Source organism: Lepidochelys kempii, chromosome 1, assembly GCF_965140285.1.
Source record: "Lepidochelys kempii isolate rLepKem1 chromosome 1, rLepKem1.hap1, whole genome shotgun sequence".
Lineage (NCBI taxonomy): Eukaryota > Metazoa > Chordata > Testudines > Cheloniidae > Lepidochelys > Lepidochelys kempii.
Window position 1 is genome coordinate 222412325 of NC_136380.1, and position 27860 is coordinate 222440184.

General features: G+C 48.3%; 1 protein-coding gene across 1 annotated transcript in view; it reads right to left on the reverse strand.

Annotated features, from left to right (window-relative positions):
* Positions 1 to 331: 331 nt before the first annotated feature.
* LOC140907689 (uncharacterized) overlaps positions 332 to 27860 on the reverse strand; it is a 115609-nt gene continuing 88080 nt past the window's right edge. The window contains 14 exon segments of the mRNA XM_073334248.2: positions 332 to 2803; positions 3169 to 3273; positions 3725 to 3795; positions 4401 to 4562; positions 5333 to 5487; positions 6006 to 6095; positions 9148 to 9222; positions 9955 to 10084; positions 12310 to 12462; positions 13598 to 13758; positions 17400 to 17671; positions 17979 to 18043; positions 18440 to 18491; positions 20872 to 25522. Coding sequence (XP_073190349.2) covers positions 2649 to 2803; positions 3169 to 3273; positions 3725 to 3795; positions 4401 to 4562; positions 5333 to 5487; positions 6006 to 6095; positions 9148 to 9222; positions 9955 to 10084; positions 12310 to 12462; positions 13598 to 13758; positions 17400 to 17671; positions 17979 to 18043; positions 18440 to 18491; positions 20872 to 25522 — 6297 coding nt within the window. The 3' untranslated portion in view covers positions 332 to 2648.

The window sequence follows — 27860 nt, forward strand, 5'->3', positions numbered from 1 at the left end:
TGCACAGTAAGCCTACAGAACTCAATGCCATAATAGAATTAAGACTGAGTTTAGCAGGCTACCAAAAACAAACGTACAAAAAAACCAACCCAGATTGGGATTTATATAGTTAATGAGAACAGTTTCAATTGTGAAAATTTTTTAAACTTTATTTTTTTAGAAGGGGTAAGCCTCATGCTTAGAGGTTTATGCCAATCTTTACCTACTAGAGGTAACAAAAGAACTGTCCCTATGGAGAGATTTGTTTCACAGTTTCTTGTTGCAGGGTTTCTTATATCTTTCTCTGAAGTATCTGGTACTAATCACGATCAGACAGGGTACTGCACTAGATGGATCATAAGTTAAGTTGAAATCGCTGTGACGTGCAAGCTGCACGATTGAATCTCGGACTGCCTCGAGAGTTCTCATGCAGGCTTATTCTCTTGAGTGACTTCAAAGATTATGCACTCCGTAAAGGTGACTCAGGAACGCGTGACAACCATGAGTTTGTCCCAGAGGATTTCATATGTACCATGTAGGCATGAAGTTTGGAATCTTGTATTTGGGACTATGATAGAAGTTCAGGTGGGTGGCTGAGGATTACCTTTGTTAGTCTGTCATTACCTCCGGTTTGAAGGTAGGACTCACCTTTACCCCCTTTCCGGGCACTGCTTTCAGCTGTTAAAAGTGGACCCAGGCTCAGTTTTAGGCCTCTCTAAGGAGGCCCTGTGCAGTCAGCAGACCAGTCTTTTACATGGCTAGCAGGACATCATAACCATCCTGTCCTTCAGCCTCAGTGGGGTGGATACGAAGTGTCCTCTCTCAGGAGGTCATCCTCCCAGGTCACCTTGGTATACAGATGACTGGTGACAGATGATGCATGTGGTATGGAGGTTACAGGGGCAGTCATCTCTTTCCGAGTATAATCGCACCACATAGTGTTCGATGTCATGGATGCTGTGGAAGTGACGAAAGATGTCAATGCAGAATAAAAAAGCTAATGGTGTGGGAGGGTAGTCGTATATGGAAAAAAAATAGTTTTAGTTTTTGGGGGTGAGGGGAGTGTTCAAATGTTGGCAGTTGTTACAGGCACAGAGCTTGTGTTCCTATGAAAAGATAGACTAACTGAAACAGAACAGGTAAATTTGTATACCCTAACTGGAGAAGTGCATAAGTTTATTAGGTCCCCAAAAAAAAAATCCAGCTCAAATGACTGGCATAAATAGGCTGGAACAAACTATGCCACATACAATATAAATGGGAAATCAAAAGGATATTACAAAGATCCAGAGATACAAAGGTCAATAATTCTTCAAATACATTCGAAGCAAGAAGGCTACAGGTGTTGCTTTCGTACTTTCGTGTGTTTAAATTCTCATCCTTGATGTTGTCTTAGCATAATTACATGCAAAAACCCTCCTTTGTTTAATACGGAAGGAAAAATATTTTAAAGTTGAAGCAATGTTCTACAGTGGACAGATTCTGCACATAAGCTTCACTTAAAACCCGATGACTGCACAGAAATGGAACCACAACAAACTGCAGTTACATGTTTTGCTTAAAAATATCTATGGTTTATAGATTTCCTTTATGTTTTATAATTGTGCAAAATGTTGCATCACATCTGCTATAATAGATTAGGCATACGCCGTGCAGTTCCACTTTCCTGCCGTTCAAGAAAAACTAAATTTAATTACAGAGCATATGCCAACATGTAAAACAAAACCTTGGTCAAGAGTTTCAAAAGTTACTAGAGATTATGGGACACTGTTTTCCAAAGGCAGGTGACCAGAACTTCCTGAAAATCAGGCTCCTTCAAGGTATCTCAGGTTGAGTGCCCAAAAATCACTAATCGTTTTAAAAAAAATTTGCCAAAAGGTCTGAAAAACATTTTAGAGGGAAAAATTTCTTTCCCCATGCTCACCTAACTCAAATGGATTTTTCTCATACTGTCTAAAACTTATCTTTTGCTGAGACTCTGGTTTAAACTCAGCTGGTATAAAAGTGCAGAACTTCTTTGAAGTCAATGGAATTGTAACCACTTACATCAACAGAAAATTTGGCCCATTATATATTATCTTAAATGGAAAATATGTGGAAATTAAAACCACTTAAAGAACCCTCAGAAGAGGTTGAAATGAAAAGTTCTCCTTGACCTTAACCACAGAGTTCTTTACACGTCTATAGTGCCCTTCTTCTCAGGAACTCAAAGCGCTTTACAAATATGAATGAATTTAGCCTCACAACATCCCGTGAGGTAGGTATTATTCCCGTTTTACAGATGGGGAAACTGAGGCAGAGTTCTGAAGTGACTTGCCCAAGGTCACACATCTTGTCAGTGGCAAAATCAGGCATAGATTTCCAAGAGTCCTGAGTCCCAGTCCTCTGCTCTCATATGTTCCCTCCCTACTACTACAAAGCAAGCAATATATGCAGCTTCTTTTCTTCCTTGGTCTCACCAGGACTACAGAGGCAGTAGAAGTGAATATATTTACTCCTGGCTGAATTCCTGCTTTCTTTAGTAGCAGCACTTTGTCTGACAGTACTAAGTGCTCATTTTTTATTTCGGAAGAGTTGGTTCTTCCAGAATGTGGTGTAGAGAGGGTTTCTTAAGTCAGGTTTCTCCATACCAGAAAGACTGTACAGGGTGCAACAGGAAGTGGAGAGTCCTATTTCTTACAGAAGACCTGCTGTTTGGCATTCTTCACACGCTGTTCCTCCTTCAGGTTCATCTGGCGTGCATGTTTGCTGGAGATCATTTCCACATGCTCTGAGGGAAACCAGCCTCTCTCTCCATCTGAGAGTTTCACTCCTTCCATCCAACCTGCAGGGGTGGAGGCAGACACAGAGAACATGAGACAAACTGACTGAGATTTCCCTTTCCCACCTCAAAAAAGCCCCATCCCAACTGAGCAAGCTAGAGCAACACACCAGCCAAAAAGAGATCCCCTTGCTGTCTTCAAGCCACATGGTCTATTTGTTTAATGGTCTAATTGAGACCCCCAGATAATAGGTAGGCAAGGGAGAATCTTCTTCCAGTCCCATAGGCAGGGGCAAGATACTTTCTGAGAAGAGAGCCTCTCTCTCCATCCTTTATATAGCCTAATGGCCCTGAAATCAAAGAGACATCCTAATACAACTCAGTTCTCACCCCCCTTCTCCAAGAAGATCACGGCTTGTTCCACTCACCGTCATTGCTGTTCTGCATGACCATGATGATATCTGCTTTCTCCAGAGCCAGCTCGTCATTCTCCCGAGCTTTGTACATCCGTATGCACTGAACTTGAGGTGAGTCTGAGAGAGAGAGGGGTGGAGAGCGTGAGCAGGCTGGAGGAGTGAGAGGGATTGCAAGTGTTGGGTAACGCATTCTTCCCAAGGGAGGAAGAACGTGAGGGTTGGGCACAACACCTGAGGGGTGAGGGAGACCCATTTAGGGTGAGGCCCAGCATCTGAAAAGTGGGGAGGTGGAAGAGCGCCCATGTCAGGGGTGACACCTGTGATGAGTGTCTGAGGCTGTGGAGGGGATGGGGGAGGTAGAGACTGAGGGGCATCATCTGGAGATGAGGGGAAGAAAAATAAGAGTCAAGTTTGACATTTGTAAAATAAGTAAAGGGGAGAGTGAATGCTCCTCTTCAGATTCACTCCTGCATCCGTGTTACCCTTGTATCTTCCTCCTCACTGGGACACCACTCTGCCCATTAAGCAAGACTTCCCACCCAGCCCTGTAGCGCCTGAGCAGTCTCACCAGGGCTTTCTAAGAGATCTGGTTCTCCTCGTGGTGGCACCAGAGCAGAGATCCACCGCAGCTTCTCACTGCTGGAAAACACCAAAATACAGATGCTGGTGAGACAAGAATGGAGCAGCCAGGAGAATGGTGGGTGGGGAGGGTGTTTGTGTAGGGGTGGACTGGAGAAAAGAAGTGCCTGCCACCACCTCTTGGGGAAGTGAAAGAGGAAGCTAAATAGGGGAAGTGAAGGATTAGTGAGAATCTGAGGCTAAATGAAGGAGGGAAGAGAAAGGGGTTGAAAAAATGATTTCCCACATTTTGGTAAATGGTAAACAATTTGGTATCCCAATTTTTGATATCCCAGACATGGTGTTAGGAACTTGAGATATCTGCCTGGGTAGTTGTTCAATGGGGTAATTGAGAAGAGGGTATGGAACAGGACAAGGGTACAGGACAGTATGGAGAAAGATGGCTCAGTGGATGGGATTAAGGGGTCAATATGACCGCGCATTGGGATAATTGGAAAGCGTGGTGGGAGGCTTGCAACTTCCTTGTAAGAGAGTGTCCTCTGGGTCTCAGAAGCAGCAGGGGATGGTGGGCATTTAGGCAGCTGAGAGGGTTACAGGGTTTTGGCAGCTGCAACCATATGTATAATTGGCATTAGGATTCAGTGGGAACAATCTCTGGTTCTTACTGTGTCTCTGTGCGAAAGAGGAATTCCACTCTTTTCCCCTGGTTGTTCTTAAGGAGAAAAAGGCGGAAAACATTTTTGTTTGTCCCGTGCAGCTTCACCTCACACTTCTCCCCACGTACATCTGAAAATGCAGCATGATCAAACACGACAAAGCGCCCACCCCTAAAGGGAAAGAGGGGGAATTAGAGAAACTGTGTGTTAGCTTTAAAAGTGACGTACACAGGATAAAACATTGGGGTTTGGGCCCTTTCTTGCTGCTTTGATAGGTCAAGAAGGCTTAAAAGGGGGGGGGGTTCCACCTTAAACCTATAAAGTCTCATCTTCTCTGCTTTTGCTAGAGGTCTTCTTGGAAGACCAGAGAATTGGAACAGGATTTTTCTTAGCCCTCAATGGAAGGGGCAGGATTGTTTGAATCTATCACAGGCCATTTTTCTCACAAGTGTTCGTTAGAAGCTGGTTAAATATTTTACAACTTAAAAGAGAGAGTCTGGACTAAAGAATCCCTTCCTCAACTACTCAGATTTCAGGTTCTTGTCATGCCATATTCCCACTGGTTCTCTGGTCATCCATACAGTCCTTAAGCTAAAACAGATTGGGGGAGAAATGAGTTAGCCTTGAACAAAACTAGACTGAATTAAGTTATGCTGTGAAGCATAAAGGTGTGTGGGGTGGGGGGGGTGCAAAGGGGAGGAAGGTATGTAGAACTACATAAGAATGCTGTAATTAAGAGTTTGGAAGTGAAGGTGCTGCATGATGAAGCTTGCAGGCTGTTCATGAGATGTGAAACTGCTAAACTGAGCAGTCTAGCTGACAAAGGTTGCCATCTGCTGGCTGGAATCTGATGGGGGAAGGGACACTGCTTCACCAACATCCCCACCCCTTTCTGGACCCAAGATTAGAGGTCAGTGAGAGGTGCAGTCTGGGACACTCACTCCCTGGGCCTGGACAGGAGCAGGCGGTCATTGAAGAGGTGCAGATAGATGGGGCGGGTGTTGAGTTTCCACTTGGGGCTCAGAGTGTTGTTGTCCAACGCCATCAGCTCACCACACTTCACCAGCCGCCTTGACTGTGAGACCAGTGGGAATATCTGTGAGACAGGGAAGAATGCCATGATTAGATACCCATAGAAGTTGGTGCATTAGGGCTAGAGTTATGCCTTCAAACAGGGTTCCAGGTAAAGACAAGGTTTGAGATTGCTCTCATCTCCCCTGTTGTAGGTGGGCAAGTTGTGACCTGAGTCCTCTTCTTCCAACTCCAGGATGAGGTAGATGAATTGGGTAGATTCAGCTCTTGTTTACTCCCCTGCATTATGCCAGGGATGACACCAGAACCAGCTCTCGCTCCCCTTCTTGTACAGGAGTGAGGTGCTGGGCTGATGTACAAGAGTGGGTCAGGTTACTGAACAACCCAGGGGGAGCGTCTCACCTTGTACTGCAACTCTATTTTCTGTGTGCTCTATACTAGTTCACCAGTGCTCCTCACGTATTGGAAAATACATGGTGCGGTGGGAGACGACGGATTAAGTGTGCAGTGATGGGTTAGTGGTGTTGGGTCAGGGTAGTAAGAAGGGCTGAAGTAGAAATCGGGAGTGGGGCAGGTTCTCACCTTGCACTCAAAATCAATCTTTTGGCTTAGGTGGATCAACTCCTCAGTACTCTTCATGCGCTGGACATTTTCGTTGCAGTCCTTTATGAGCTGCAGAGAGGAAGGAGGAAAAGGTTGTTGGGAGTTGCCCACTGGGAGTGGATAGAGTAGATATAGATGGCACAACCCTCAGGGTTCTTTCTCCCAGAACCTTATTTTCCAAAGAGAGGATGCTGTGTTTTCTTGGCCAAATGGTTAGTTTTATTCACTGTGGAGGTTTAGTCCCTGATTTTGAGCTTTGCTCTGAGTGAGGAGTGCTGTCATCATTTCTCGATTACTGCAACCTCCTTGTGTCTGGTTTTGACAAATCCAGCCTTGTCTTGCTCAGAGCCATTAAGAATGTTGCTGCAAAGAACACTCTCCTAGCCTGTTGCTTTGACCATGACACTCCTCACTTTGCCTCGCTGTACTGGCTCTCCCTTCTGTATCACATCCAACCGAAGCTACTTGTCTTCTACATTAAAAGCCTTTCACAGCCTCTCCCCACCCTAGCTAGCATCATGATACTACCTATCATTCAGTATCAAAGGGTCAACTCCTTCCTCCGATTGGCTGTCAGCCTCCATTGTCCACTTGTGAAATTTTCGAACAAACACCTTTAGGCACTCCTGTAAACATTTTGGTGGCGCTCCTGTAAACATTTGCAAAAGTAACTCATTATCCACCTTCAAATTCCGCCTTTGCTGGTATTTCCTACAAGAAAATCCACAATGGTTAGGCTGCTGGTATATTAAGATCACAGCCTATCATGCTGACCACGATTGTTTCCTTGTGCTCCCATCTGTTGTCTCCTGTCTTATGCTTAGTTCCAGCCCCAAATAGCTTAGTCTATCTATTTGCCCTGTGTTTGTACAGCACCTGGCACAAAGGGCTCCTAGGTGCTACAATAATACCAGGATATCTGGGAAGCAATAGATGCGTCAAAATACTGTTTCCTGTTGGGAACTGGGTCAAGTCACTGGTCATTTGGGAGCAATACTTACTACAGGCAGGTTTCAGAGTAGCAGCCGTGTTAGTCTGTATCCGCAAAAAGAGCAGGAGGACTTGTGGCACCTTAGAGACTAACCAATTTATTTGAGCATAAGCTTTTGTGAGCTACCGCTCACTTCATCTGATGCAGTGAGCTGTAGCTCACGAAAGCTTATGCTCAAATAAATTGGTTAGTCTCTAAGGTGCCACAAGTACTTTTTTTTTTTTTTTTTTACTAACAGGCAGTATCTCAAGCATTCAGGAAGCTGGGGGTTATTAGATAATATTTAACCACAGACCTCACCTTTGCGTGGGCCTGACCCACCTCCTGCTCCACTAAATCTGTTCACTATCCCCACATGAGGAGGATGCTCTTTAGCCTTAAATATAGGGCTGTCTAAGGTGGTTGAAACCCAGCAGCTGCTAATAGTGCATGGCAACGTGGATTTACAGAAGAAAGGAGCAACACTCCAACGGGCAGGACTAGCTCAAGTACAATCTAGGACCCACTTTGCTGCAAAGTGCAGGATTCAGTGTGTGACATTCTTCCCCACACCCAATGGTCCCAAATTCCTATGTTCTAGCTGCTGTGCTGTGGGAGACTCAATTCCATGAGACTTGAGCAAGGGTGGGATTGCATAGGCGGGAGTGCACACCATGTAAAAAACTGATCTGAGTGGTTGCAGGGGTGGAGCATACCTGCCATGAAGGGTGTGACATCATGATTCCTCAAGGAACTCAAATGATTGCCCTATTTATCATATGTATTACCGTAGTGCATCGTGACTAACCAAGAATGGAACCCCATTGTGCCAGGCACGGTACCAACACAAAATAGTAGACAGTCCTGCCCCTGAGAGCTCCAGTCTAAATAGACAAAAGGTAGGGGAAAGGGATACAGCATACGGATTGATGATTGTGTAAGTGGTATGTTAGTGTCATGATATGGGTGCGCGGGGATAGATATGGTAGTTTCCTGCAATATCCTTGAAAAACCTTATTGAATGATGCAGCTTTGGAGTTCGTTGCATTAAAGATGCAAAGTTTATGGATTATTGTAGAATTGTATGTAACTTTTCTAGGGGGGAGATGTGACCCCCATAAACCCTGAGAAGTGTCATAAGCTTCAAAGCTTTAAACGTTATGCCAGACAAGAAGGAACCTTTGGGACAAACAAAATGGAGTGGGTTTTCTAGGAAATACTTGGGAGGAGGTGAATGCAAATTTCCAACACTGGACCCAACCTTCTGCCGTGAGGAGAAACCCATTGTCTGCTGATTACCTATTCTTGGAATAGGAAGATCACAGCTCCAAGCTGCAGAAAGGAAGGATTTATCGTTCAGAACAAGCTCCCCCATTAATTTAACAGCTATTATTAACTTGTAACCACAGGAAAACCCCTTGGTGGGGTTCGAAAGACTGATCCACCCAGTTGGAGTTGGGTGGGGGTGGGAATCTCTGGTAAGCTTTTTACCATGCGGGTATGTTCCTTTAGTGTTTTTAATGTTTTCTCTGTAATGTTTTCACCTTAAGAAATGTGCTTGTTTAGAAAGGGCTGTGTGGTAGCTTGTAACTGTAGGCAATTAGGCTGCTTATAGCCTCTGAAGAGAAAGCAAAGCAGGCCTGCTGAGGCACTCTGACTTGCAGAACTCAGTGCTGGCAAAAAGTGGTCAGGAGGGAGAGAGCCGCAGGTCTCTACCTGAGAGAGCTGATGGCTGGGGAGCTGGAAGCCTGAGACAGGATGCCCTGGCTGGAGCCACATGGGGGAAATACAGGTGCAGTTGCCCTGAACTGTGATGGAGACTTCTGTTTAAACACATTGAGGTAAATGAAAGACTAAGGGAATGAACAGCCAATCAGCACATGGGAGAGAATGCCTAGAGTGAAAACTAAAGAAAGTAGTGTGACATTATCAGTGCCCATCAGCCCCTGCTCTTGCCCTTGGCTCCCTGCTTACACTTCAAGAGCATGTGGCATTAGCACATGAGCAGTAAGATCATGTGAGCATTTCAGTCTGTCCCTGAAGGGAGTCCCGTGCTGTGGGAGTCCCTGCAGCTGTTTGGTTCACTGTCGAAAGCAGCACTGGCAGCTTGGCAATCACACTGCTAGTGGAGAATGGTCTGGTGCTCCTTACCTTCTCCAGTGCATCATAAGCCTGTGTGGCCTGCACTTCTTCATCCGACTCGGGCGGGGTTCTCTTCAGTATATTCTGCAGAACAACCGCAAAAAGTGTCTCAGAACGGAGGCTGAGAAAATGGACCCCAAGGACAAAAGAGCATGGGGGCATGTAGATATGGGGGAGCCAGGTGTAGGGAAACAACAGGATGAGCAATAGCAAGGGAGAAATGGGCAGAGGGCCAAGACAGGAGGGGAGCGTGAGAGGATCAGGATAACCAGCAAGCACAGGAATCTGCATGCATCTCCTATCTTTGCAAGTGTACTACTAGACTCAAATATCACATGCAATAAGTTCTGTAGGGGGAAATGAACGCTAGTCATGGCACAAAACAGCTGAGGAATAACAACATGGTTCTTATTTGTTCAATACTTCTTTCTATTTGTGCAACAGTAGGGCACATTAAGCACACTATATTAGGACTCTGTATACTACATTGGCTCCTGTTTGCTTCCAAGTGCAGGTCAAGGTATTTTTAAAGCTTTGGCTGTGCATTAAAAACTCCTAAACTCTAGAAGGGTAGCATCTAAGCATTTATAATCTAGCCAGCGTCGGTGTCAGAGAAACTACCAAAGATTATCACAACCACACTCTGCAGGCCACTGAACAGGCAAACTTCTCTCCTGTTCCCCTCAGCTCCTCTTTCTTTCCCTGTCTAGCCTCGGACAGGATTCCTGTGCAGTGACCTGTGTCTGAGCGTGCAGTGAGGGAGGCGTTAAGAGTACGTGCTGGGGACTGCGGGTCCTGTGGCCACAGCGCTGGTACCTGGAGGAGGAGTTTGAGTCGGGTGATGCGTTGGAAGGGGAGAATGAGGAAGGATTTGAGGGAGAGGCGCTGACACACAGTGGCACTTTCCAGTCTCTCCAGGACTTGCTGGAACCTTGCATTCTCAGTCCTGCCAGAGAGAGAGAGAGAGAGAGAGAAATCTAGGCGTTGTACGGAATAACAAAGTGGTGGTGCCTTCCACGAGTGGAGGGGCAGGATCACAGTCTGATTCAACCAAGCAGCAGAGCCCTCATTACCTTGGAACTGGCTCTTTCCCTGCAAGAGAAACAATCTCTCTCTCTCAATGGGGTTGAACCCTTCTGCTGGGGAAGAGGTAGTGTGCAGGCTGGCCCTTTGGGAACTGGGTCTCTCAGCAGGGTGGCAGTGAGAAAGTAGTATTGAGGTGGCATCACAGCGACCTATTTCCTTCCTCAGATGAATGGCCATGCTGGGTCAGACCAGTGGTCCAACAGGCCCGGTATCCTGTCTCTGACAGTGGCCAATACAAGAGCTGTAGGGTGTGTGTACAGAGTAGGCCAGCTGGAATGATCCACCCCACCTTCCCCTCCTGGCTTCTGGTGGTCAGAGGTTTAAGTTGCCCCAAGCATGGAGTTACATCCCTGACCATCTTGGCTAATACCCATTGATGGACCTATCCTCCATGAACTTTTCTAATTCTTTTTTTTAACCCAGTTATTCTTTTGGCCCTCACAATATGCCATGGCAATGAGTTGCATAGGTTAACTGTGTGTGGTGTGGAAAAGTACTTCCTCTTGTTTGTATTAAATTTGTTGACCATTAATTTCATCAGCTGATCCCTAGTTGTTATATTGTGGGAAAGGGTAAATAACACTTCTCTGTTCACTTTTCCCACACCATTCATTTTACAGACTTGTATTGTATCCCCCTTATGCTTCTCTTTTCTAAGCTGATCGGCCCTAATCTTTTTAGTCTCTCCTAGTATGGAAGCTGTTCCATACCCTTGATGATCTTTGTTGCCCTTTTCTGAACCTTTTTCACATCCACTCTATCCTTTTTGAGATGGGGTAACCAGAACTGAACTCAGTATTGAAGGTGTGGGTGTACCATAGATTTATATAGTGGCATTATGAGATTGTCTTGTTTTCTATTCCTTTCTTAATAGTTCCTAACATTGTTAGCTTTTTGACTGCTGCTGCACACTGAGCTGAAGTTTTCAGAGAGCTATCCATGGTGACTCAAAGATCGATCTTGAGTGGTAACAGCTAATTTAGAACCCATCATTAGATATGTGTAGCTGGGATAATATTTTCCATTGTGAATTACTTTGCACTTGTCAATGTTGAACCTCATGTGACATTTTGTTGCCCAGTCACCCAGTTTGGTGAGCTCCCTGGGTAACTCTTCCCAGTCAGCTTTGGACTTAACTATCTTGAATAATTTTGTATCATCTGCAAACTTTGCCACTTCCTTGTTCACTCCCTTTTCCAGTGGGCAAGAGAAGCTGTTCCCTGGTGAGACAGAGCCCTTTGGAACAGGGAGATGCCTCCCTATAGGGGGAATAGCTACATTCCAATTCCCCCCTCAATGGGTTAGGGCCCTTTCCTAGGCGCAGAGGCAATGCCTGTGTGATCTTCCTCCCTCCTTTTCCTAGAGCACAGGTAGCATCCTGGAGGCCCTCTCCGTTTGGAATTGAGCCTTTCCTGGTGGGCGGAAGGGAGGGATCAGTACCAAGGCAGCCTCCCTCAGTATTAGGTGGCAGTGAGAGGGAGTACAAGGGGTGGCCCTTCTCCAGGAGAAGAAGGGAGGCAGTGTGTGTGCAGTTTCCATGGGGACTGGGTTCTTGTATGGAAATAGCAGGGGGAGAGTTGTTACTGAGGCATCCTCGTTCCACATTGGGGTCCCTCCCCATAAAGGGTCGGTATCCAAGTGACCTACAGCTCTGATTTGTTCTCTCCTGCAGGGGATGTTGTGGCACTGGAGGCATGAGCTGCTCCACTCTACCCTCCACAGCCATGTTGAACTGAATCCTCCAGTAGGATGGGGTGGCATGAACCTGCAATTACTTGTTTCTGCCTTCTCCAACAAGGGGTTCTGATACTTGGTAGAATCAGATGCTGATTAGTCTTTCCCTTCCCATGGCTGTTAAACCAGAGGAGCCTGGCACTTCCCAGCCCTGCCCTCCCCTCCCAATGGATGGTTTCTGTAACACTGAAGGAAGCCTCCGACTGCTCTCATACACCCACACTTGTGGACGGGGCATGACTACCTGGGGACAGCCTGCAACCGCTCAGCTGTATCCTGGCTAATAAAGGGCACTTATGAGGTGCAGCAAGGACAACAGGGGGTGCGGTGGGAACAAAGCAGAGTTCTTACAGGAGCCTCTGGAAAATCTGGTCCTGGTAGGTCTGATTTGTCACGTAGGGCAGATACACCTTGCGGAATTCAGGAGCATGTCTCAGAGCCACATCACACACGTTGAAGGTGAACATGTTCTCCTCAAACTTTTCCTCCAGGTCGAAGAGGAAACTGTAATGCCCCATATGTCGCCATGAAAGGAGAGAAACACTGTTACTAATGTGCTGTGGTTAGTGTTATTTATTATTTACATTACCATAGCACCGAGGAACCACAGTCATAGGTCAGGACCCCACGGTGCTCAGTGTTGTACAAACACAGAACAAAAAGATGGTGCCTACCTCAAGGAGCTAAAACTCTGACTATAAGACAAGAGACAGCAGATGGATACAGACAGACTGGGAGAGTACAAGCAAAGTGAAAAGGTCCTTTTGTCTCTGTCAGTCACCAGTCTCCTTCGCTTGCTGTGCTATGTGTAAGGCCCACACACTAATCACAAGGTTCCTCTCCACTTTTGGGGGACAGCAGAGGTCTGGGTGGTGGTGGTGGTTTGGTTTTCAGTGTGAAAGAGAGCTGAGGAATACCCAAATACATCTTCATTAAGTCAAAAGGGATTTCAGCTACTGTGAAGTCCTGTTTACTGCTGCTTAAGGCACATTCATAAGGATCTGAGACAAAAACAAAACAAAACAAAAACAACCTAGCCCTGTAGTGGAAATGGAAAAAGTGGCAGAGAACCAAAGGACATGCAATCAGTCAAGCCTTACAGGAGAGAAATAAAGGTTCTGAGATACAGAATGTACATCAACCAAAATGTCTGGCGTGTGGTGGCACTGGTTCTGGTTCAGCCTTACGGCTGGTGCTGGATTTAGCCAGGTTGGGATCTGCCAGATGCTGGTTCTAGTTTTCTTAAATTGGGTCAGGTGGATGATGGGTTATGTCTGCGTGGTGCTAGATTTGGGCTGAAGTCTCCTTCCTGGTAATTCTCCTTTGGTTCAGGCCAGGTTTGGTGGGGCCTGTAGTCTGGTTGGTGGCGTTTTAGAGTCTTTGCACCACAATTTCTAAATGCACCACACTGAATGAACACGACTACCTGACTCACTCTCTCACCCAAAGAAGGAAAGAGGTTCGTTCCAGGGTAGGGTAGATGTCCTTCTGAGGAAGGGATGTGTGTCCCAGGATTGAATGGATATGTGGAGTAGGGGTGAGAGGGCTATTGACAGGTTTGATCTTTGTTTTCCATCATTGGGCTGTATCTGCACTTCACAGATGCTGGTGGTCTCTGAAGTGAAGGACCAGGACTCACCTGGCACTGACATCACGCACTTCCTGCAGACGGGAGAAAAGCCACTGGCGCTCCTGATTGCTGAGGAGTGCCTGGAGTTCTGATGAGCGCTGGAAGTGATCCACTGCCACATTTAAACTGCGCAAGTATGAGGCCTCTGACATGATCAACTCAAACTTGGCCTGTAGAGGAAGGGACACAGTGTCAGCATAGCGGACATGTCTGTGAGGGATGTAAACGAGGTGGCACTGAAGGACAATGACGGGGCAAAGGTCAGTAACTTTCCTGGCTTCCAGTGTAGGTAGTGTGTAGTTGCTGATTCCTAATGGGGAAAAAAGCCAAGCTCTCTCTAACCAGGCAGTATAAAGAGATGGTGCTTTAATGATGGTGAGAGGCCTGGGGCTAGGCAGGCTGGCAGAGATAGATGGGACATCAGTCTATTCCAGTGGTTTTTAGACTTCTGTATTGGTGACTCCTTTCACACAGCAAACCTCTGAGTGTGACCCCCCCCATAAATTTAAAAACACTTTTTTTATATATATTTAACACTATTATAAATGCTGGAGGTGAAATGGGGGTTGGTGGTGGAGGCTGACAGCTGGCAACCCTCCATGCAATAATCTCATGACCCCTCTGAGAGGTCACAACCCTCAGTTTGAGAACCCCATATCTATTCTTTCTGTGGTGCAATTTGAAGCTATTCATCAACTTTGACTTGAAATTGTAGTGTCTATTTTTTGCTTTTTTTTTAAACAGAAATAATCACAACACCCCTGTGTCCTATTCTTTCTCCAGAGATTCATCCTTCCTGGACTTTTCTTTATTTAGCACACCCCCAGATTGCCCTTTCTCATGAGTTGTCTGATCTCCACAGTTCTACCTCTTATTCCTCCATCAGGGTCCTCAAATTTCCCCCAAGTCCTCATTTTCTCCTCCTTCCCTGGATCCTCTTGTCCCACTGCTTTCCCTTCAATTCCTCTTGATTCCCCTTGTCTTTCCCATCCCATTTCTCTGAATCTGCCTGCCCAGTGTCCTCCAGTTCCCTCATAGTCTCTTTTACACACAATGGCCAACTTTTGATCCTTGCATTCTTTTTCAGAGGAATTCTAGTCTGGCCTGTGATTAATGTAGTTTCTTAGGGTCCTCCAGCTTCTTCCACTCTTGGTCTATTTTAGTAGCAGGGGACTAGACCCAGGAGGTCCCTTCCAGGCTTATGTGGGGGAAGCAAAAGTGGACGGGAATCTGGGAGGCAGTGACCATGAGTTGGTTGAGTTCAGGATCCTGACACAGGGAAGAAAGGTAAGCAGCAGGATACGGACCCTGGACTTCAGGAAAGCAGACTTCGACTCCCTCAGGGAACGGATGGGTAGGATCCCCTGGGGGACTAACATGAAGGGGAAAGGAGTCCAGGAGAGCTGGCTGTATTTCAAGGAATCCCTGTTGAGGTTACAGGGACAAACCATCCCGATGAGTTGAAAGAATAGTAAATATGGCAGGCGACCACTTGGCTTAACGGTGAAATCCTAGCGGATTTTAAACATAAAAAAGAAACTCACAAGAAGTGGAAGGTTGGACATATGACCAGGGAAGAGTATAAAAATATTGCTCGGGCATGTAGGAATGAAATCAGGAGGGCCAAATCGCACCTGGAGCTGCAGCTAGCAAGAGATGTCAAGAGTAACAAGAAGGATTTCTTCAGGTATGTTGGCAACAAGAAGAAAGCCAAGGAAAGTGTGGGCCCCTTACTGAATGAGGGAGGCAACCTAGTGACAGAGGATGTGGAAAAAGCTAATGTGCTCAATGCTTTTTTTGCCTCTGTCTTCACGAACAAGGACAGCTCCCAGACTGCTGCGCTGGGCATCACAACATGGGGAGTAGATGGCCAGCCCTCTGTGGAGAAAAAGGTGGTTAGGGACTATTTAGAAAAGCTGGACGTGCACAAGTCCATGGGACCGGACGAGTTGCATCCGAGAGTGCTAAAGGAATTGGTGGCTGTGATTGCAGAGCCATTGGCCATTATCTTTGAAAACTCATGGCAAACGGGGGAAGTCCCAGATGACTGGAAAAAGGCTAATGTAGTGCCAATCTTTAAAAAAGGGAAGAAGGAGGATCCTGGGAACTACAGGCCAGTCAGCCTCACCTCAGTCCCCAGAAAAATCATGGAGCAGGTCCTCAAGGAATCAATCCTGAAGCACTTGCATGAGAGGAAAGTGATCAGGAACAGCCAGCATGGATTCACCAAGGGAAGGTCATGCCTGACTAATCTAATCGCCTTCTATGATGAGATTACTGGTTCTGTGGATGAAGGGAAAGCAGTGGATGTACTGTTTCTTGACTTTAGCAAAGCTTTTGACACAGTCTCCCACAGTATTCTTGTCAGCAAGTTAAAGAAGTATGGGCTGGATGAATGCACTATAAGGTGGGTAGAAAGTTGGCTAGATTGTCGGGCTCAACGGGTAGTGATCAATGGCTCCATGTCTAGTTGGCAGCCGGTGTCAAGTGGAGTGCCCCAGGGGTCGGTCCTGGGGCCGGTTTTGTTCAATATCTTCATAAATGATCTGGAGGATGGTGTGGATTGCACTCTCAGCAAATTTGCAGATGATACTAAACTGGGAGGAGTGGTAGATACGCTGGAGGGCAGGGATAGGATACAGAAGGACCTAGACAAATTGGAGGATTGGGCCAAAAGAAATCTGATGAGGTTCAATAAGGATAAGTGCAGGGTCCTGCACTTAGGACGGAAGAACCCAATGCACAGCTACAGACTAGAGACCGAATAGCTAGGCAGCAGTTCTGCAGAAAAGGACCTAGGTGTGACAGTGGATGAGAAGCTGGATATGAGTCAGCAGTGTGCCCTTGTTGCCAAGAAGGCCAATGGCATTTTGGGATGTATAAGTAGGGGCATAGCGAGCAGATCGAGGGACATGATTGTTCCCCTCTATTCGACATTGGTGAGGCCTCATCTGGTGTACTGTGTCCAGTTTTGGGCCCCACACTACAAGAAGGATGTGGATAAATTGGAGAGAGTCCAGCGAAGGGCAACAAAAATGATTAGGGGTCTGGAACACATGACTTATGAGGAGAGGCTGAGGGAACTGGGATTGTTTAGTCTGCAGAAGAGAAGAATGAGGGGGGATTTCAGAATTTCACATGACTTCAGAAGCTGCTTTCAACTACCTGAGAGGTGGTTCCAGAGAGGATGGTTCTAGACTATTCTCAGTGGTAGAAGAGGACAGGACAAGGAGTAATGGTCTCAAGTTGCAGTGGGGGAGGTTTAGGTTAGATATTAGGAAAAACTTTTTCACTAGGAGGGTGGTGAAACACTGGAATGCGTTACCTAGGGAGGTGGTAGAATCTCCTTCCTTAGAAGTTTTTAAGGTCAGGCTTGACAAAGCCCTGGCTGGGATGATTTAATTGGGGATTGGTCCTGCTTTGAGCAGGGGGTTGGACTAGATGACCTCCTGAGGTCCCTTCCAACCCTGATATTCTATGATTCTATGTCCCTAATGCTTCCTCCTATTGTACCTTTCTCCACAAGGCTTCTTAATTCCTCCAAATTTGCTTTCATAACATGTACTGCTGGGTTCCATGACCCCATTCCTTACCCTTGCACGTCTTTCCCTTACTATGCTGGATTCAATTCACTCATAATCACAGGTAGCAAGTTTCCCTTTAACCTGGATACACATTGCTGATCATTTCTCTTCCTATTCACCCATCTGCATTCCTGTATCATGCATTCATGCTCTCTGATTTGTCCATCAGTCTATGCTGTCCCACCCATCCAATCCCCATCCATCTGCCTACAGCATCCATCCATTACCTCCTGCAGTTTCTGATCATCTCGGGACATGTTCAGCAGCATTCTGCTTCCTCGGATCATGGGGATGTCCTGCCAGAGGGACGCGGTGGACGAGACCGAGAGACGTTGTAGATACGAGTCCTGAGGAGACAGCACTTTCCTCCGTAGCCTCAGGGAGCTTGGAGAGCTCGGAGAGCTCGGTTCGAAGTCCTCAGCCAAAGAATCCGCTCTCTTCTGGCTCTGGATTGCCTTGTTCAGAGCCACGTCGCTGTATTCCTGATAGAGTAACCTTGCTGTGGAGAGAGGCCAGAAATTCAGATTCATTCGAAAGCAGTGACTGTGGAACTCCCTGTGTGGAGAGGACTCCATTATTGTCTCAATACAATCAGTCTAAGACAAATGGACATGTTAGAGCCTATAGTGTTTATAATGCACCGATCACCAGCACAGCTCTCCACATCTCTAACCACATTGCATGCTGATGGTTACATGGCTCTCACTGATACTCCCACCTAATTTCCTGTATCCCTCTCTTTCCAGCGCTCCGCAGGGGGGATAATGACTGGGGTTTTCTAGAACAATTAGATGGGAGGTACTTACAGGAGTTGATCAGTTTGGAGTGTCGGCGCTTGAGATTCTCCAGTGTGTCTGCAGATTTCTTCTCCCTGTCCAGGGAGAGGAGAAGATTTGGGGAGCAAGAGGACAGGAGAAAATAAGACCTGCTGAACTGGATGTAGCTTATCCAGATCTCAGTAATTAATCTGGAACAGCTGGGACTTCTCTCTCCATCAAGTTCAAAGTCTGCATTCCTTATTTCTACTGCAAAGGACCATTGTCAGGATGATGGATATTCAGAAGTAAAGGGACATTAATTCCCCTCTTGCCCCTTGGGGAAGGGAATCCCATTGCATGGGGAGCCTGGGATGAAGCTTAGGCAGGGGTCATTATCTCAGAGAACATTTTGCTCTGTTGTCTGTTTCTTGGGCCCCTAAGGAATTACTGGAAAGTTCTGGGCCGCTGTACCTCAGGTGGAAGGGATTAGAAGCCAATGGGAGACTCACCGAAGTATAACTGTATCTGAGCTGGTTGGCTGGTCCTTGTGTGCTCCCTCCTCTGAAAGGACAAGAGAGGTTATCCCATTTTCTTCCAGTGAGACAGCAAGTGCACGCGCGCAAGAGAGATTCCAAGTAGCCAACTGTAAGGACATGATGCAATGCGGATATCACATCCTAAACCCTATGTAGAGGCAGCAGTCTAGGACTGGGACCAGTGCTTTTTGGGCTTTGCAGCTTCGTGGTCTTTAACAATACTTGGCACTTACTTAACACTTCATACCTATCATTTAGACAATGCTTGTTTTTCATACACACATCTTTCCAAGCCACTAAATGGAAAGAGGTCAGGGTTTTCAAAAGTGACAATGACTTTGGTGCCCAATCTGACATGCCTGAAAGGGGCCTGATTTTCAGGGTGTGGATGGCTCGCTCAGCATTTTCTAGACATGGGGGCCCCTTTAAAGTGCCTCAAGTTGGGCATCCACCACCTGAGTCACCCAAAGTCATTTCTGAAAATCGGAGCCTTATTCTTGGAGATGTTCAGACCCCAAAGCTCCAATTGACTTCATAGCTGTAAGTACTCAACACCTCTGAAAATTACCCTATACATGTGTTGGGAGCACTGTGATCTAGTGAATTAGGCATGGGACTAGATGTCATTGGGTTCATTGTGATTCTGATACTGACACTAGGTCACTGGTGACTTTGGGAAGTCCCTCTCTCTCTTTTTCTGAAACAGGGTTCCATTTGTAGAATGGGGAAAATATTTACCTCCTTTGATGGAGGGTGTTGGGAGAGGCCTAACTAAATCTGAGGAAAGAACTATATATCTAGCAAAGAATTATTAAAACCAGCTGGTGGCAGACATGAGAACAGAGCCCAGGGGGGTGGGGAATCGGACCACCGTTATCACTAACTTCTTCCGCTTCGGGGCCAAAAATGTATAAATATGAAATAAAAATAACTGCAATATTTTGAACCAAAGTGGCTTCAATGTAAAAACACTTCCAGTATCCCAAAATGCCAATACTTATGCAGTGTGAAAAAATGTAAAAGGAGTTGAAGCAAAAATAAGCCGAAAGTGTCACTAATTTCACCCAGCTCAATATGTGTATTTATAAAAGGTCATAGAGATCTCATCCTCCCACATACACACTAAGTACAATATTGGCTAGGTGCATTGTGGGGGATTTATGCCTTTGTCTAAAGAATTCGTCATTGGTTTCCACCAAAGACAGGACACTGGATCTGACAGATTTGCATTCTGATGCAGTATCTGAAATTCTATGTTCTTATGAAATATTTCTCCAAGGGTAGCATGGGGTCAGAATGAGACCTGAAGGTTTCTGAATCAAACTGAACAGCTCTCAAGTCGGTCACTAAAGAGGTGGCACCAAACAGGCCAGGAGATCCAAAAATCTCACTGGCCATAGAGCTATCTCACTGTCAATCATTAAGCGTGTGCACTTTTTGTTGTTGCTTGAAAGTTGGTTATCACTTCATCTGCAGACATGGAACAGCCTTGTGGTGGCAGCAGAGGCCTCTACCCTTCATAGGCTAATGGCTTACTGTGAAAGGGTTAATACCAGTGGGGCCACTGCATGGCTGAGAAAAGGACTAGAACTCTGAATAAGGACGGAGTGCAGCTACACAGCATTTTGGAGCGAGCCTCCCAGCCCAGGTCAGCAGACATAGGCTAGCTCCTGCTAATGCTCTAAAAATAGCTGCATAGACAGAGCTTTAAACTTGCAGCTTAGGGTGGGCTTCAGAGCCCATCTCCCTAAGCTTCAGAGCCCGAGCTCCAGCCCAAGCCACAACTTCACAGAGCTATCTATACACCTATTTTTAGAGCCCTAGTGTGAGCCCTGGTAAACACAAGTCTGTTGGCTGGCGCCGGGAAGCTTGCTCCAAAATGCTGTGTAGACATACCCCCAGGAGTTCAGTGGGCAGGCAAGGCAGGAGAGAAGGGAAGCTGTAGGAGCAGGCTGGGAAGGGGGTGAGAAAAGATGCTGGGCAAGTAGTTGAGGAGGGACTAATTTAGTGAAATGGGAGCTGGGTGTGCTGTTGGTAGCTGTTATTAGTATTGGTCAGACTGGTGAGTGGTGATGGGGATAGCGGTCCAAAGCAGGCAAACAGCCTCACTCGATGTAATAGCTTTTTCTCTGGAAACCCCAATAATTCAGTTCAATTTTAGTGACAAGAGGGTATATTTCCACAGGGCGGGACTGAGGGGCATTAGCAGAGCTATGAGGGGAGACCAGGACTGGAATAGCAAGGGGACTGCAGAGCAGGATAGAGGGGCTTTGGCAAAGTTGTGTGTGGATAGTTTTGGAAGTGGGTCTCTAGCTATTCTCTGGCTATAGGTATTTTCACTCCCTTACTCCTCCATCTTTTGCTTTATGCTGAGATTTGGTATCTTAGGAGCAGAGGGGTCTCACCTTGTAAGTTGTCTGGCAGTACTGACATCTTCCTCAGGCCCTGCCGGTGCCAGTCTTTGCTTTTTGCTCTGTGTTTGATCCTGTTCTCCTGACTCCCTGAATTGAGTCCCAGCTCCTTCATGTCCACCCTGACGACTTTTTTATCTGGCCAACTTGGTGACTTCTCCAAGGGTGCGTGTCTGGCCACCTCCTTTTTTACCTGGGCCGCAAGGTGAAGCGGTTCTCCCTGCCCTTCCATCCTTTGCTTGCATGTCCTAGCGCCCTCTGCTTTCTCTATCATCATTGCAGGGGCTGTTGTGTTCTTCGTATCCACGCTGGTGGGGCCTGCCTGTGCCTGGTCCCACTGGGGCTCCTCAAAGACTGCCTCCTGTTGGTACAGTGTTCTGATGGTTGGTGGCGATGGAGGGCTGAACTGCAGGAAGTGGAGTGGGTTGGAGAAAGCGAGTAGTGGGGGTGGCTGTGCTGAATTTCTACTCTGAGAGTCTGTGGATGTTCCCCACCCTCCCAAGGAGGGCCTGGAGGTGCAGTCAGGTGTGGACTTTCCACAGTTTGTAGCCAGGTGCTGACCCATTGCTCCAGGGCTGCTGTTAGAGTGGCCCATAGGTGCCTCATTCTCCAAAGTGGGAAAATCTGAGCTCTCTGCCAATGAAGTGATGCCTGAGTCACTGGTGTCCACCACATCCGGTGTAAGTGAGATGACCGGATCCCACTGGGCACCAGACACTCCCCCATGGGTCATCTGCATTAGGAGGGGGTTCTCTTCTCCATCTTCCACAGCAGGAGCAGGGACCAGAGCAAGGCTGTCAGCATCAGACACAGAGGCTGGAGCCTGGCTAGGGCAGCTGGAATTGGGGGCAGTGGCCAGTAATTGACTAAAGTCTCGTACACAGTTTAGAGGTGGGTTGGAGTTAGACACAGGAGGCAGAGGCTGGTCAATATCAGGTGCAGGGTCTGGAAGCTGGTTGGAGTCAGGCACAAGGAATCGAGACTGGAGAAGCTGGTCAGCATCAGGTGCAGGAGCCAGAGGTGAGCTGGGTGCAGGCGCCAGAGGGTGGGCGAGCTGGTCAGCATCAGGTGCAGGCGCCAGAGGATAGGTGAGCTGGTCGGCGTCGGGCGCAGAAGCCGGAGGATAGGTGAGCTGGTCGGCGTCAGGCGCAGGAGCCAGGGGTGAGCCGGGCGCAGGAGCCGGAGGATAGGTGAGCTGGTCGGCGTCAGGCGCAGGAGCCAGGGGTGAGCCGGGCGCAGAAGCCGGAGGATAGGTGAGCTGGTCGGCGTCAGGCGCAGGAGCCAGGGGTGAGCCGGGCGCAGAAGCCGGAGGATAGGTGAGCTGGTCGGCGTCAGGCGCAGGAGCTGGAGGATAGGTGAGCTGGTCGGCGTCAGGCACAGGAGCCAGGGGTGAGTCGGGCGCTGGAGCCGGAGGATAGGTGAGCTGGTCGGCGTCAGGCGCAGGAGCCAGGGGTGAGCCGGGCGCAGAAGCCGGAGGATAGGTGAGCTGGTCGGCGTCAGGCGCAGGAGCCAGGGGTGAGCCGGGCGCAGAAGCTGGAGGATAGGTGAGCTGGTCGGCGTCAGGCGCAGGAGCCAGGGGTGAGCTGGGCGCAGGAGCCGGAGGGTGGGTGAGCTGGTCGGCGTCAGGCGCAGGAGCCAGGGGTGAGCTGGGCGCTGGAGCCGGAGGGTGGGTGAGCTGGTCGGCGTCAGGCGCAGGAGTCAGGGGTGAGCCAGGAGCAGGTACCGGAGGGTGGGTGAAGTGGGTGGCATCAGGCACAGGGGGCAAAGGTGAGCTGGGCGCAGGAGCCAGACTGTGGGCGACCTGGGTGGCATCAGGCACAGGAGCCAGGGGTGAGTCAGACGCAGGCGCCGAAGGGTGGTTGAGCTGGGTGGCGTCAGGCACAGGAGCCAGGGGTGAGTTGGGCACAGGCGGGTGGTTGAGCTGGTCAGCATCAGGCACAGGGGCCAGGGGCGAGCTGGAGTCAGGCTCAGGAGGAGGAGGCTGCGTGTGCTGCTCCAAGGCAAAGACTACCACTTCTTCTGGGGGCTGCGGTACAGCCTTAAGGACACTTCCTGTTCCTGGAACTTCCACCTCTAAACTCAAATGTGACTCATCGAGTAAAGGGTTTTGTTGTGCTGTGTGAACCATGTTTGCTTTCATTTCCTTTCCCTGAAAAACAAAACTTCTCGTTGGGGGCTTTTGGTGCCTCTGGACTTCCTCCAGGTAATTTGGGGGACCGAGAGCCATGTCTGGTGCTTGGGATGACTCCAGGTGCATTGTAGCTGGAGCTGCAGGGGTAGAGTCTACTTCATCTCTGTCCTTGGGCAAGCTCTGCCTTAGAGGGGGACTTCTGAAAGCCTTGGAGATGCAAGGTTGGGCACTAGGCTCTTCATTAAGGCCCTTCTCAGGTGTAAGCAGCCCATGGGGAGTCTGAACACCCTCTGGGCTGGTGGACACTGATGCTCCTTCACTAGAAGCTGCCTCCTGCAGATAAGAAGTCTGGCTGGATGTGTCCTGTACAGAGACTGGTGCTTTGTCCAGGTCAGTACATCCTGCAAGGCTCACATGGGATCTTTCATCAGCATCCTCCTGAGATGGGCTACCTGCTGATGGTGCTGAGTTGAGCTCTGATGGCGAGGCTGGAGTGAAATCATAATGACTGGGAAACGCTGGGTTTTCTGCAACAGGATGAGGATCTGCGGGACCAAAAGAGCCAAAGTTCCTGGCACCAGAAGAAGGGTCCACAGCCCTGGAAGAGTCTGGGTTCCCTGCACCAGATGAGGTTACTTCTCTGCATAATAGAAATATGGCTCCATCATCATGAAAGCTCTGGACTGTCCTTCCATCTCCGTCACTATGGCCATCCTCACCATTACTGGTTCTGTTATCCTGACAGGTTTCTTCACAACCTTGGCCATTGAAAGAAATGGAGCTGGAAGGGTCAGAAACTCCCATGTCTCCCCAGTGCTCAGAGATGTGGCAAGTGGGGGAGTGCATCATGGAACTCCCACCCACTGGGTTCTGACTTTTGGACATTATCACAGCAGGTGGCTGAGCTCTTACACTTGCTCCTCCAATGCAGGCCTTCAGTACTATGCAGGATAGTACATCCTCACCGGGATGCTGATCTTTGGGGAATGATTCCTGGGGCAGAGAGGCCAGCCCTGTTCCCTCAGTCGAGGAAATGCTCTTCCCCTCATCACAGAGGTCCCAGTTTTGCTTGGAGAGAGAAGGTGATGCCGGATTGAGTGTTGGTGGTGGAGCCTCGAGCTCCGCTTCTTCCCTCCCTGGCTCTTGTTCCAGCTCATCCCACCTCTTTTCCTTCTGATCTTCCCTGTCCCATACTGGCTCCTCCTGCACTGGTTTTGCTTCCTTCTCTAGCTTCTCCCATTCTGACTCCTCCTGTTCCAGCTCTGGCTGCTTCTGTTCCGACTGCTCCTCCTCTTCTGGCTCCTCCCCCCATTCTAGCTGCTTGTGCTGCCACTCCTCCTGCTCTGGTTTTTTTGCAGCATTTGGTATGTGGAAGACACACACTCTTGGAGATTCAGTGCTGCCTTCTGCTCTTCCATCATCTGCTCCTTTCTCCTCCTCCAGAAGGAGGTTTATAGAACCAGATGGACTTTGCCTAGCAGCCACTTCTGTTTTCTGGTCTGTGACCAAGGCATTGTTCCCTCTCTCATGGGATGACAGAACCATCTTTCTGTCTGCATTTCTTCCTGTTAGCCATGAATTTCCTTGGCTGTCATCCGATAAGGGATAGGGTGAGTGATGTGAAGAGGAAGAGTCTCTATCCTCTCCCCCACCCTGTAAGCCGCCTACTTTTTCATCATTATCTACAGAAGGCATGGGATTCATCCTGCCTGCTGCATCCATTCCAGGAGATGGCTCCTCGTCGGTCCCTGCCACTGCTTCAGTACGTGGTCGGAGCTCTCTGATGGTCCCATTTGCTACATCCAACCCCTGCAAGGAGGAATCCCCAATAATGTCATCATGCAAAGTCTCAGTCTTGCAATGAACCTCTGAAACTTCTTTACACACCAGGAAGTGTTTAGTGACTGGTTCCCTCTGGCTGGGAACAGTGTCTGTCATTGAGGTTTCCTTATGCTGCGCCTGGGGGACAGCAGTATGACATGTCAGGGACTGTTTCTGATCCTGAGGAAATTCAATATAAAGGGCTGGAGACTGTACCTGCGGGTTTTTGTCATGAGTGGCTGTCGCCTGGGGGACTGTGTTGGGAAAGAGAGAATACTGATTTCTTTCAGGATGAGCTAATTTTCCCTGTTCAGAGTTCAAGGAATGATCCCATCTCTCTTCTTCCAAAGATATCTCTTGTACTGCAGGACCTTTCTCCCCCTCTGAGAGTCCTCTCTGGTACCTTAGATCTTGCTCCCCTTGTTCCAGTCCTAACGGAACAGAGTTAGAGGATTTGCCACACATCTCTGCTGATTCCCCAACAGAGAGATGCCTCAGAGGATCCTGGGCAATGGAGACCTGTGCTCCTTCTGCAGAGCCAGGCAGCTCAGTGTTCATCTCTACAGACTCAGTGGTGGCATAATGTCCCCTTTTGGCTGGTGTAGGATCAGGGTTTTCCTCACTAGGGCTGCTGGTTTCTGGGGGAAGGGGGTCTCCCCTATTGGCTTCTTCAGATTCCATCAGTGCAACATCCTGTAAATGAGAACACAAATATTTTATATTATAAAATGGCTAGGTTGGAAACTGAGAGTGGATTGACCCAAGGAGCTTTGAGGAGAGAAGCTAATGTCTCTGGGAAAAGAAGTGAAATACATACCCAATGAGTGGGAGGGAGTCAGAAAACAGTGATGGTAGATGACAAATTAGATTCTTTGTAACGTGATAAAGCAACAAATCAAACTGGTGTGGTATTGGGCTGCAGCTCGAGAGGCTGGTCTAAAACAATTAATCTAATTCAGCCTCACCTACACCAGAAAATCCTGCTGACATCAGTAGGGGGAGTATGTGTGAAAAACAAGGAAGATTCTAGCCTACTGCCTTTACCTGTCTGGGCCCTGTCCTGTCTCTGTCCGCCCTGAGATGGTTCTCTCTTCCCAGACTCAGCAGTTTCCCATACTCCTACTAGCCTTGGAATGTTTTCTCTAATATTTCAGCCTCTCCTCTAATAAAAGCAATGGAAGATAGACCTGCTTTTACACTGCTGCATGCATCATGCCAAAGCCACGGTACAATCCCCTCTCCATCTCAGTCCTTTCAGGGCTATTACCAAACAAATCTGTAACAACCTCCTTCCCCAGCTTGTCTTTCAGCTGTCAAACCCTCCAGACAGCCAATGAGCAGTCCTGACATTCTTCGCTACAGCCATCATCCCATATCCCTTCAAGTAAAAAACCTATTTCACCTCTGTGCCCGATCCTGCCTCTAGAGTCATCAGATAACACCTCCCAGTGAAAAAAATCACCATAGCAGTCCTTCTAGCAGCAAGGAACTGGGATTTCTTCCTCGCCCACCCCAAATCCGATAAGCAAATGTATGACCCTTCCCTTCCTGCATATTGCCAGACCCTTCTGAATCAAAGGTCAGGAAACTGAATTCACAATGCCAGTGCAGGGAAAGAAGGGTGCACAGGATGGTTCAGGGCTGGGCCCTCTCTATGTAAAAAGAGAGAGATATCAGGGGGACTGGGGATGTGCATGAAGAGTGAGAATCATGTTAGAAGTCTGTACCGAGGCTATAGCTGGCATTATTGGTGTGCGCGAGTGGGACATGAGTGTATAGGGAAAGGGAAGTTTCTCATAACAGAATCAGGTTATTTCATGGGGGTAGGGGTGGCAGCAGGGTCAAAGGAAATCCGTGTTCCCATACAGGAATGGAAGGTAGGAAGGGCTTTTCTACACTCTCAAGGGGAAGTGGGTTGGCTAAAAGAGGTGTGGAGAGATGGTAGCTAAGCATGGTGATACCCAGATAGTATCTGGAACAAAGGTGTTTAAATCCCTCACAACTGTACTGTAATATAGCACTGACACATTGTTTCTCTGCATGTGATTTGGCAGGGAGGGGATGACTTCTACACTCTCTCTGCCTGTGGGTTTAGTGGATCAGAGATCCTGGCTGTCTGGATCAAACTCTCCTGCTCAGCATCTTGGGCGTGGATGTTCTTCAGTTGATGTCAACAACATGACTAGGTTCAGGGGTGGCCTCTTTGGCAAAAATGCAGTCCTACTCTTCATAGTAGTTGTAGACCATGCAAGTTCTCCCTAAGGTCTTATTATTGTCCTTCACATTTCTATAACCCTACAGGAGCTTCTTTCTTTGTTGATTGGATTGTAGGCAGGGGTGGCTAAGGGGCCATGGCACATCCACTTTTTGCCACAGAGCTGCCCCCTGTCCCTCTTCTTCCCCATGAGGCCCTGCCGCCTGGCCTGGGTAAGAGCGGTCTGGGGAGCCCAAGAATAGCCCCCAGCCCAGGTCCATGCCCAGGGCAGATGGAGGGGCTGCGGCTCCCCACAGCTGCCTGGGCGGCTCTTACCGTGGCCCGGCTTCAGCTTTTCGGACTCCAAGGCCCCAGGCCAGAAGCCGGAGCCAGGTTAGGCTAAGAACTGCGTAAGCAGCTGTGGGGAGCTGCAGACCCTCCACCTGCCCTGGCCAGGGAACCTTGGGGGCGGGGACATGGGCCAGGGGCTGCTCCTGGGGGCCCCACCCCAGGCAGGTAGAAGGGCCCAGGCTCCCTGACGAGACTCCATCTTCCAGCTTTGCGAGGGGGGGGTTGCACACATGCTTTAAGGAAAAATCTGTTGCCCCTGGTCCCAGGAGCACCCCCTTCTCCTTAATTTGTTCAGATAGCCACTTTTAGATCTGGGCATTCTGCTTACTTGGGCCTGGACACACACCTCTCCACAGAGGGCAAGGAAGTCCAGGACCTCAGCACAGGACAATACAGAAGCATAGATCATGGGTGGAGACCCACTTCTCCCTTTCCTGATCAGGATTTTTCCAGGCTGCACAGCTTTATGCTGTTATTCAGACTTCC